Genomic DNA, 12,440 nt, shown 5'->3' on the forward strand with positions numbered 1-12,440 from the left:
TTCTGTCTGAAGCAGCTTCTTGATTTTTATGCTCTTATATCAAGGGATACATGAAAAAGCATTCCCTTCCACCCAGGCCTGTGCCTTGACTTTCCATTCAAGAAATCATGGGGGATTTAGGGCCTTTGCAATGACTAAATTAAGTTGTGGAATTAACCTTTTTTGTGGAGTCAGTTTTTTAAGTACATAAAATTTTTAAAAAGGCTATGATTATCAGTTTTTTTTCTTAAAAAAATGATGCAGACTGGCTCTAACATGGAATATGATACCACTACAGAAATGCCTCCATTCCAGGGAAAAAAGAATTTTCTGTCACTAAATATGCATTTAGTAAAAAATGACCTTAAAAAGTTTCAGCTGCACCAACCCGCCATAGTCCTCAGCTCTAGAGACATCAGCTGAGCTGGTAAGTCATATGGTCACCCAGGAACAGTTTCCCATTAAAAAGTGTGGGGGTTCCTCCCTGCACCCTGGCAGAAAAAGACCTAGGGAGTCGAGTGTATAGGAAAGTAGCAAGAAAAATTGGCACCAAGAAGAGGAGGAGGAGGAAAAGAACTGGAGAAGAAATTCACACAATTCACTTTTGCCCACCAAGGCTGGGTTAGGTCCTAAGTCACCTGGGCCATTGGTGCTTCTGTTTGCCCATCTGTAAAATTATACTGTTGGAGAGGGTGTGTGTGTAACCATATTTTCAGTGTTTTTTAGTCCTAAAGCACTGTGTTAATGAGGTCATTTGCACAAAGGAGAGACCAAAATGTTTATTAAATGAATGAAACCCAATATTGATCAGTCACCTGACACTAATGGCGGTGAGAAACACTGGCTGAGTTTTCTCTTTGGAGATAAACCATTTCACCAAAGGCAGAGGCTAACTCACTTGGATGTGTATCCCCAGCACTTCCCCTTGGTTAGTAAGCATTGATTGAGCGGGGATATCACAAAGAACATGGGAGAAATGCTACTCCAAACCAAGACAGAAGCAAAACTAAAACGTTAATGTGACCTTTATTATACAGTACATGTGGTGTTTGGTGTATCCCGACATGTATACAGAATAGTCTATAAAAACCAAACCTGACCATTCAAAATTACACTAAATGAAGTCTTAACCCACAGTCGCGTCTCTTAAAAATAAACACACGGTATGGCCCTGCAGTAACAATGTTATGAAAAGAACTTGGTGTAGCACAAAATAGGTCATAAGAATTGGAGTTTGTAAAGTAATTTCTTTTGTTATTGCACTTTTATCCTAAACACTTAGTTTGTTACATTTTCCTTTAACACTGTAATAGACATCAGTCCTTTAAATTTAAGACACAAACAAACAAAAAGTACGACACAAGCAAAGACACTAGACACCAAACTGTTTAGACCACTCTTTTTCCTTGGCTCTATTGGCAAGCTGGCTTTCTTAGTGCCAGGTGCCTGCCTCTCTCTCTCTCTCTCTCTCTCTCTCTCTCTCACACACACACACACACACACACACACACACACACACACACACAGAGCCCCTATGATTACTATAATTGAACTGGATGGTAGTAAAGCACATAAATGAACTTAAAAGTAAAACCTCTTTAAGAGCAGTAGTACTTACTACTTGAAGTCCTGAAGGAATTTTCAGTTCCTCCAGTCCTTCCCCAGCCCTAGCTCCAAACCCACTGGGAATCAGCAAAAAAAATTCTTATTTTTAGAAAAGGTAAAGGGTTGTTTTCTAGAAGTTAAGCCTCCACAAAGGGGAAAAAAAAAAAAAACCCAGTCAAGATAGAAAAGCAGCTATTCAGCATCAGAGGAGGGCTGCTGATCCTGCCTAACAAGGCAGGACATCGGCATCGCCGTGTACAAATCAAATTAAACGCTAAACACCTGTTCTCTCCAAGAAATGGCTACAAGGCCATCACTATTCCCACAAGTGCCAGAAGGAACACTGCTCCTAAGTGGCAAAAAGATGAGTCAGTGAAGAAGTTCTGCTCCATGCAGTGGATAACCCATAAATTGTTTACAATGATCAGACATGGAGTACCTACCAGCCTTCTGCGCCTGTGTCACCCTGTTTTACCACAAAGCCTTTCTAAAAGCTGCAGTAAGATCCATTTGGTCTCTGGTGACCCATTCAAAGATGTTAAAATGTAGTAAAGAACAGAATACTCTAGCCAATAGCTCTGGCTCATCTAACTTCTAGGTCTGGCATTCTCATTCCCATTCATCACAGATTTATGGTTCTGAAATTTAAAATAATTTGGGAACAACACTTGGTCCTCTAGAAGATAATGCTTTAGAAAATGACTCCATCTTTGGAAGGTCTCTCAACAGCCGGCACCTTCCTAACAAGGCTGGCATCCAGAGAACTAGAACGGTTTACTGAGGAAAAGAGGCTGCTCTGTACTATGAGCAAGAGAGCAAAGAAATTCCTGTGTAACTCCTTCTATAAGCATTCTTCAGCTATCAGTAGTCTGAACGTGCTGCTGGGAATCGGCAAGGTTACAGGCTGAGATGGCCAACCTCTTAGTATTCCTTACTTTCGACTGACTTAGAAGAAAGACTTGATTATTTAATGTCAGGCAAGTGTTCCAGGCTGAAGCTAACTAGCTTTGCCACTTTATTTAGAAGACAGTACAGAAAAGGATAAATTCTCCATGAGTTCCTCTTCCCTCCCTCCCCCAACCACAACTGTCCTCCCTAGGCTGGGCATGTGTGTAACCCCAGATACAGTCTTCACAACACCTGCCAAAATAGCATCATTTAGACTTGAATGGCCATTGCATTAGGGAAGAGATATCACTGAACAACCTAGTGTCTCCCAAAGTATACAGTATAGTACAATTTATGACGTTTGTTCACCTCAACAATAATGTGATGTCAGAAGGTGAGGAAACACAGCAGACAATATAAAATCAAAAGCAAACATAGTCATTCCTGTAGTAAACTGGCTGAGTGTTTTAAGTAATCCTCCAGACATCCATGACTCTGGCTAGCCTGGACACTGCACACCTTGCTTTTCTCATATTTGTTCTGTCCTTAATTTCACTCTAGCTCCTGGTGTGGGGGGGAAGTATACATATATGTATGTACATGTGTATATATTTGCAGGTATGTAGATATATACCATATATGTTTGGATATATACATATTCATTCATATACTCACACACACACACACACACAGAGGCGTGTACTAGAAAAGAAACATTAAGAGACCAAGCCAACAGAGATTGGATTGAACAAAAAAATCTGGTATATGGGGGAGGAGTATACTGATGTGTGTGAATGTAGCCATGAGCTAAGGACTTCAGAGGCTGTGGGTGTCTGTGTTGTGAGTGCTAAACTCAGTCTAGACATTTATTTTTTAAACCCACTTCTAATTATGACTGATTAAAATGTAAGGGGACATAGTTACAAGGCAGAAACTGTACAAGACTTTCAAAAGTCCACAGAGAACAGATGTCTGTGCTGTTACTTTTTTCTGTGCATTCTCTACTTTCCAAGATACTAAATACAAACCCTCACCTTCCCTAACTGGAGACTTAGGTTCCCTATACCACAAATTTGCTGGTACCTACAGAACCCAAAAGGAAAACTAGTTAATACTGGTAAGAATATAATAGCGTGGAGTAAACAGTAGATGCTGAGGTTCCAAGTCATTTTCTTAAACTAGGAAGAGCTGCACTAGATGGTTCACTACAAGAAGTGTGATGCCTATGGACTCAAAGATACATAGTTGACTATGTCTTCAATTGCAACTGAAAGTTCTTGATTATAATAGGAACTTTCGAGGTGTGAGGCACTGCAGCCCCTGCTCAAGACAGCTAAAGAGTCCATCAGGCTTTAAACTCTAGGTCCTAGCACTCTCCTTTTGCTATATGTTAATAGGCAAGCCAATCTTTCTATCTAGAAAATTCCAGCAACAAAGGCACCATTAATTTTGCACTTCCAACCAGAAGGATTCTGGTTGCAAAGTGTTCCAGACATTTTAGGAACAAAACAGCAAAACAGCTTACAGCTGTTGGGACACAGGGACTGAGTGACAGGCAGGAGCTTTTTATCCATCCCAGCCAACCAATCCTGTCCATTCTGTCCTCTCCTTACTCTTCTTATTGAAAAAAGAGTTGGGTAGCTGATACCCTGGGGTCCAGAAGAGCTTGAAGCCAAGACTTAAGTAGGACTGAGGTTACATCGGGTCCTTCACATACCAGAACCGGATCTCTTCCCCTTCCCCTTCTCTGTATGAAAACTCCCCATGGACATTTCTATGTTCCATTGCTAACTGCAAAAAAAAAAAAAGGGGGGGGGGTTGACCCTCCCAGAAATATATATATGCAGTAATTGTGCACGCTTAAGGACCTGCTACAGTGCTCTTTTTTTTTCCTCATCTGCTATTTTGTCTTCTAGCAAATGATATTTAAAAGAGAGAAAGAGAACAAGCAGTAGAAGAAAGCTTGGCTAAAACATCTTTGACAGTAAACAAGATTTTAAAATGTCAGTGTGTTAGGTTCAAAAAATAAAGAGAAATATTTGTTTTTCAAACATGTAAAACACAAACTAGTTATCTTTACAGGAGGTCTAAACACAAGTAACCCCCATAAGAGTCAATGACCTCCAGGGTGTTTCTTATTTCTTGGGTCTCACCCAAACATTTTAAACTGGGTTAGATTTACCCAGATACCCCCTCCCCAACCCACCCCCGAGTATCACTATTATCTGAAGCTAGCCTCAAACCCAGTAGAACAAAAGCTCGTCTGCAGGCTCTGCGGTTAACAGTAATAGGAACCCCTAACAATTCTCTCAATGGAGTCTTTGGGGAAACTAAAGTGGTGTAACGGTAAAACCTCCTCCCCAAATGTAAACATATCTGGCAATGCAAAGAGCACCGCTGACTTTATTTACAGCCACACAAACTCGAGGCTTCAGCTCTGGTTACAGTCAGCAGGAACCAGACACATCTCTACAGAGTTCTCTTCTCCCTGTGGCCACCTTTCCTCTCCCTAAATTCCATCATCTAAGTACTTGACATTTCTGTGATTCTATCCTGACCACTGGATGGAACCAAACTAATTAAGCCCTGACAGAGCAAAAGTCAGCCAGATGATGTACTGACATCATAGTACCCCATCCAGTACTTTGGAAAAATTTATGCATCTTAGAAAAGATGGGACATGCTCTGGCTCCAAAGGCCTAATCTCCCATTCCTTGGCTTTTCTCTGTGACCTAGACTGTCTTTTTCTCAAAGAGACAGCTTGGATCATTGGTGAATACAAAATGGACAAACATGCTGGGACAACAATCCAACTTCTCACAGCTGACTAAAGTCCCCAAAGTTTGAAGTTGTCTCAAGTTACACAGCCAAAAACAGTTCCCTCAGGTGCTTCCTATGATGTATACAATGTCAAGTTCTTCCTATGACCAGGGAGTTTAAAAACAAAAGGAAGAGGAAGAGAGAGGGCAGGAGAATGAGACAGAGAAAGGGCCTTCAAGTAGAATCATCCAGTCCTCTGCTTGGTTGCTCCAAGTTTGAAGTGCACATCCGGTCCATGATACCCTGGAGCATGGGTTGAACAATGCCAAGAAGAGGCCGCCGGGAGGGATCACCATCCCAACAGGCTTCCATCAGCTGCCAGCATTCCTCATCAAACACTGGGAGTCGCTCTGGACGGGTTCCTGAAAGAAAGAAATATGGACAAGATAAAATTGTCAGTCTGTAAGAATGCGATTACAAATGAAAGACATCTATCTCTCATAGCTTCAGTGCCCATATGACCCAACTGGAATGTAAGATGAGAAATAGTAGAATGAGGGTTATTTTTGAAGTTGCAGGAAGATTTACATTAGATACAAACTACATAATGGAGATGAAAAAGAAACTAGAATAATAAAGGAGAGGGAACTATCTTTTCTGCATGTTTAGGGGAAAAATATTAATCATCATTTTTCTGGGAGAGGGAAATACAAAATTCCTTAGGGAAAGGAAAATGGATCTCTCGCAGTCTGGGAATTCTAAGAATGGTGCCTATCTAACGCAGTCCTTAGTCCCAGACACTGTGGTTAGCAGCAGGAGACAGAGACCATGTGGGCAAGGCTTGGCATTCCTACCTCTTCGCACATTGTTCCAGAGGTGGTCCTTGCTGGCACATCTTTCGAATGCTTCAGGGAGCTTTACGGAGCCTGAGCAGATATACCAGAAGAGGATCCCAAAAGCATAGACATCCACGGAATTGTCATACTTCCCTAAATTAAGAGAGGATAAGAGTAAGCCAGTGGGTGGGGCAGCAGCACAATGTACTCACAAAGACCTATTTGTATAGAACTTTATCCTTTTTTTCCCCAAAGGCCTTTCAGATCTGTGACTTCAAGTGTCACAACAACCCTATAAGGCTGCCAAGGCAGATTTTTTTTTTATCAACATATCACAGATGTTGAAGCTAAGGATCATGAAAGTTAAGTGACTTAGAGGGATACCTATAATTAGCAATAGCCTGGAATAAAGCTTAATCAAGCAACAGAATAAGCAAAAGCAGGGAGAAAAGAATGAAGAGTGTTTTCTGATACAATGGGGGAAAAAAAAGGAATGAAAGCAGAAAAAACTGGTTTAAATGGCTAATAACTAGCAGCATTTCAGGACGTTTTTTTAAAATAGTTATTACATATTATAGTTACCACTTATATTACATACCAAATTTACAGTATATGTTTTGTCCCCTAAGTAGGCTGTAAATTCTGAGGAGGACAGGGACCCTTTCTACCACAACTTTAGATCTCCCACAGGACCTAACACTATACTCTGCAAATAATAGATGTTATAAATATTTGTGGATATGTCATCTCATTTGATTCTCATAACGACCTTGGGAGATGGGTGCAATTATTCCCACTTTGCTGATGATAAAGCTGAGAGACAGAGAGGTTGGATGACTCTTCGGAAGTCACACAACTAGTATCTGAGTCAGGATCCGGGCACAGATCTTCCTAATTCCAGGTCCCATGCTTCTACTGTACCATCTCACTGCCCCTCCAAAGAAATAAACCGTTTGTGCCATTGAATCAAAATGTCTTTGAAGATAGAGAGTTTGCTCTTTGTAAAGAAACAAATTTTGTTAAATAAAATATTATGTTACATGTAAAATGCCACTTTCAGTTTACAGAACTGAAGAAATAAAATAGCTCATTTCTTTTAAATAAATGAAATGAATGAATGAATGTTTTGGGAACTTAAATTGAACTGAATTTTATTTATTTTTTTAACTAAATTTTAAAACAAGAACATGCTAAAGAAAGAGTATATACTATGAAGTAGGTTGGATGGGACCAGACTATATAGAATATTGAAAGCCAGGCACAGCAGTTTGGAGTTAATTTAGTGACCAAGCTATTGTTGTTTCTGGAGCAGAACAGTAACATCATGAAAGTGGTGTTTTAGAAGAATTGGTCTCATGAAATGAGATGACAACAATTTTATACAATAACAACATTACAAAAACAAACGGCTATGAAAGGTTTAAGAATTCTGTAATGGAATGACCAACCACAATTTCAGAGGACAGATGATAAAGCAGGCTATCCATCTACTTCCTGTCAGAAAGGTCATGGACTCAGGATGTAGAATGAGACATACATTTTTACATGTGGCCAATTCATTTTGCTCAACTACACATATTTGTTACAAAGGTTAATTCCTTTTTTTTTTCCCCAGAAGAGATGGGACAGAGATGAAACGGAGAAAATAAATGATTGTTTTGAAAAATAATTAAGTAGAAATGTTTAAAAATAAAAGAATTTGAAAAAAAGAAGAATTCATCTAACAGAAACCTGAAAGAAAGACTGAAGTGAAACTACTTAAGGGAAGAAAGCTCAATAGGAGGCTGCTAAAATAATCTAGTTATAAAGGCCTGGATTCAAATAATGATAATGGAAACCTAGAGTAAAGGACCAATTCGAGTCATTTTGAAGGAAGAAATGTCAAGGCAAGGCACAGGACTGTTCTAGACAGCTGAGCCTTGGATTGTTCCGCTTTGTAAAAGGCTGTGGGAAGAGAGATGCTGGAAGAAATATCAACTAAAGGAAATTCTAACTTTAGATTCCCCTTCCAGTTTTCCTGTCCTAGGCATCCAGGCTCAAAACTTTAGAAACAACTTTGAATCATCCGTCTTTCTCCATATCCAGCAGTAACCAAGTCCTGTCCTCTCTTCCTTTAAAATTATTCCAAATGTGTCCCTTCTCCATTCCAACTACCACTACTAACCTAATGCTCTTACTTTTATTTCTGTCATAACTTCCCTAGCCTGGCTCTCTGTGCTAGTCTCCAATTTCTAATCCACATTACACATTTTTGTTTTTCGTTTTGTTTTTGTGGGGCAATGAGGGTTAAGTGACTTGCCCAGGGTCACACAGCTAGTAAGTGTCAAGTGTCTGAGACCGGATTTGAACTCAGGTCCTCCTGAATCCAGGGCCGTAGCTTTATCCACTGTGCTACCTAGCTGCCCCCCACATTACATATTACTAAAACCATGTTACATAATACATACTGCTTTAAAAAAAATTAATCCTTTACAAGCCTCTCACAGAATCAGGGAATATTAGAGCCTGACTGGGGATGGGGATGGGGATGGAGAACCTGACAGATCATCTAGTCTAACCCTTCCACTTTACAGATGAGGAAACAGATATGATGATAACGTACCCAATGCCATACGGTGGTTGACGGCATCCTCCTGCCAGTCTAATTTTTGCTCACTACCCCACAACTTGTTAATCATGCCACTCCTTTGTTCAAAACTAAAACAAAACCTTCACTGTCTCCCTACTGTCTCTAATATGCTTCCCTGCCTGGATTTCAAGGTCTTCCATAATGAGATTAGTTCTCCCAGGACTTGTCAAAAATTAACCTGTTGCTCTAGCCTTGTCACTCTGCAGTCATTAATGCGGTCCCCCAATCCCAAATCCCTGGAAATGTCTTCCCTTTGCCCCTTTGCCATTCAAATCTCTCCTATGCATCCTTCAAAGTTCACTTCAGATTCTACCTTCTCCACAAGGCCTCCTCTTTGAATGCTCCAGCCTTCAATGATCTCCCCCGTCTGATTTTGTAAAAACAATTACAGTATAACATGCATAATTTGCATTTAATTATTTGTGGCATTTTATATTGGTCACTCATTATTTCACCTACTTTAGCACTGTAATGATTGGAATGACGCCACCTGCTGAAGACTTACTGTAGAAATGAGGTGAACGTCTCTGAGGGCAAGACCATGCATCTTTTCTTTGGGGTCAGGTGAGAAGAAGAAGGAAGAGCCTGGCGCTCTGACTGGGGCTCTTTCCTGAGGACGCTGGTGGAGAAGGGAGCTAGAAATGCACTCTCCCTTTAATAGATAGGAATCTAGGCCTTTCTCTCTCTCTTTACCAAATTCTTATTCTCCTTAATAAATGCTTAAAAGCCTAACTCTTGCTAAAGCTTATAATTTATCGGTGACCACTCATTAGATACTTTAGGCAGACTAGCTATAATTTTAGCTTTAACAGCACAATCTCTCTTGCTAGGTTATAAGCTCTTGGAAGGCAGCGGCTATGGCTTATACTTGATCTTCTCCCCCCGTGGTACCTATGCACAAGCCTTGGCCCATAGCATTTGTGTTAAATACAGTGCCTGATGATTGATTCACTAATTATGCAGCAGCATATGAGAATGGTACCTGAAACGTTTGTTGCTGGTATACTGTTGTCCTGATAATTCCCCACCCCTTGACTGACTGACTGACTCTCTCTCTCTCTCTCTCTCTCTCTCTCTCTCTCTCTCTCTCTCTTTCTCTCTCTCTGTGCTTCTTTCTTCTTCTCCTATAGCTTCTTCCTCCTCACTCTTTTACTCTTCCCCTTGTTTCCTTCTCCCTTACCTATGTCTATGGCACATCAATTGTATTCGACGTTATGGATTAGCTCTTTTGGTAATACTCAAAGCTAAGAAAGTTGCTGAACCATATCCTAAACCCTATTGTTTCCAACAGTCTCACCTGTGAAGAGCTCTGGGGCCATATGGATTGGGGTACCCACGATGCTACCAGACATCATGGCCTCAGGCTTGCAAAAACCCAGGTCGGTGATCTTGGCTCGGTTCTGCTTGTCAAGCTGCAAACAAGGTAAGGCAACAGTCAGGTGAAAATACTCTTCCCCAGGGCAGCTAGATGGCGCAGTGGTTAAAGCACCGGCCCTGAATTCAGGAGTACCTGAGTTCAAATCCGGCCTCAGACACTTGACACTTACTAGCTGTGTGACCCTGGGCAAGTCACTTAACCCCCATTGCCTGCAAAAAAAAAAAAAAGAAAAAGAAAAAGAAAATACTCTTCCCCTTCCAGCCTCTTGCAAAGAGGACCTCCTGGACTTTGAGTTATCAAAGATCCAGAATTAGAAAGGATCACAGTGGCCATCTGTGGCCCTCCCTCTTCAACACCCTCAATGTGTTCACTTAGTCTTTGCTTAAAGCCCTCCAATGAAGGGGAAGCCCAGTACTTTCCACACCATTCCATTTCTGTATAGGTCTAATTGTTATCAAATTGTTCCTTACATCAGGCTCAGATGTGTTTCTTTTCACCTTTCAGTTACTGCTCCTGGGGCCAAAGAGAACAACTATAATCCTTCTTTCAGGTAATGAGCCTTCAAATATTTGAAGACAACTCATGTTCCCTTGTTTCCAGACTAAATATCATTTAATCTTTCAAACAATCTTCAGATGATATGAAATTAAGGGCACCCCCCCTTCCATCCTTGTTATTCTTCTCTGGATGCTCTCCAGTTTTTTAATGTCCTTCCAAAGATGTGGTACCCCACACTCAACACAGTAATCCAGATGTGGTTGGACCAGGGCAGGGAACATGAGGATGGTCACCTCCTTTTTCCTGGTAGGCAAGTATAGTCTAAGCATAGCTCTCAGTATAGCCTAAGATTTCACTGGCTTTCCTGGAAGCCCTACACATCACACTGTTGACCCATATTCAACTTACAGTCTACTAAGATTCCAAAACCTTTTTCAGATGAACTGCTACCTAACCAACTCACATGAGAAGTGAGTTCTTTGAGTCCAAAGGTAAGACTTGTTCATTCTGACCCAATTGTTTAGCCTATTAAGATCTTTTTGAACCCTGACCATCATCCAGTGAGTTAACTATCCTTTCCAACTATCATCTGAAAATGTAACAAGTACGCTATCTATGCCTTTATTCAAGTCATTGATAAAGATGAAATGGGGCCAAGCACAGATTCCATCAGGGACCCCCTTCTCCATTTATACTGAGCCATCAGTAACACTCTTTGGGTTCAGCCATTCAAAATCGAAATTCACCTAACTATGCTATGGTGTCTACTTTTTCCACAACAGCATTAAAGGCTGGATCAAATACTTTGCTAAAATCTGTATAATCTATAGCTGTATAACAATCTCCTGACCTACCAGTGTCATGATTGCATCATAAAAAAATAACATTAGTTTATTGAAATGGGTAATTTTTGTCTTCCAGTTATCCTGGACTTCACATTCACTTGCAAAACAAGTTCATCCGGAGCAGCATTTCTGATCCTAACTGCCCCCTCAAGCCCCAAAATATATACCACAAGGCTAATGATTAAGGCAAGAGGGGGCTCCCTGAGATCACTTGGGCAAAGTCATGAGTCCCAGTTGCCTTCTCCCTTACAAATCCAAAAAAATATCGAGTCTCACAGTTCAACTTGACTAAGGATTTCCTAGGGATAAGGCTACACTTGAAGGAATTTTGAGGACCTGCTTCTTCCCCAAAAAACTGTTCTCTCTATACCAAGAGTCACCAGAAATATATGGCACTGATGATGAAATATCAAAACTCCTTTCAAAGAAGACTGGATCAAAAGAGAATTTTTTGTAATTGGGATAACAAGCTTAAAACAAAGTTATAACTGTTTTTGCCTGCTAAGCTACCTAGTCCCTCTTTCGGCACAATTTCCATTTCCAGCCAAGGCAGAACAAGCCAGGCCTCAGGCACATGGAAAACAGCTTGGATTCTCTCCACTAGGACACTCCCCCTCCCCAAGTGTCTCTGGCCACAAGTCCAAGATTTGGCCTGTGGTTAGCATAGCTACCACCCCTTCACTTCAATTCTCCCACCCCAATTCCTTCTCTCAGGCCCTTTAGCCCACAAGAGCAGGTGTCCTAGGGAGAAGCCCTTACCAGAACATTTTTTAATTTGATGTCACGGTGGACAAGCCCCTGGCTATGCAGAAAGCGGATTCCCTCCACTACGTCCAGGGCTATCTGCAGGCGCAGCTTCAGAATCAGCCCAGCCTGTGAGAGACAACAAAATTCACTGGTCATCGTCAAGATAACTCCCCACTCCCTGGTTGTTCCAATAAATGAAGACATTTATGAAATGTTATCAAAGAGACAAGTGTACTCCAGTATAGAAAGAGAGAAATATAGACTGCGGGTGAAAA

At 41.0% G+C, this 12,440-nt stretch overlaps 1 protein-coding gene across 1 annotated transcript in view; it reads right to left on the minus strand.

Moving 5' to 3' along the window:
- Positions 1-986: 986 nt before the first annotated feature.
- The window catches only part of DSTYK (dual serine/threonine and tyrosine protein kinase), a 58,224-nt gene continuing 46,770 nt past the window's right edge, over positions 987-12,440 (minus strand). The window contains exons 10-13 of the mRNA XM_044001896.1: positions 12,178-12,291; positions 9,995-10,109; positions 6,087-6,221; positions 987-5,654 (exon numbers count right to left, since the gene is read on the minus strand). Of these exons, the coding sequence (XP_043857831.1) occupies positions 5,467-5,654; positions 6,087-6,221; positions 9,995-10,109; positions 12,178-12,291 (552 nt within the window). The 3' untranslated portion in view covers positions 987-5,466. The remainder of the gene's footprint in view (positions 5,655-6,086; positions 6,222-9,994; positions 10,110-12,177; positions 12,292-12,440) is intronic.

Source organism: Dromiciops gliroides, chromosome 4 (assembly GCF_019393635.1).
Source record: "Dromiciops gliroides isolate mDroGli1 chromosome 4, mDroGli1.pri, whole genome shotgun sequence".
Lineage (NCBI taxonomy): Eukaryota > Metazoa > Chordata > Mammalia > Microbiotheria > Microbiotheriidae > Dromiciops > Dromiciops gliroides.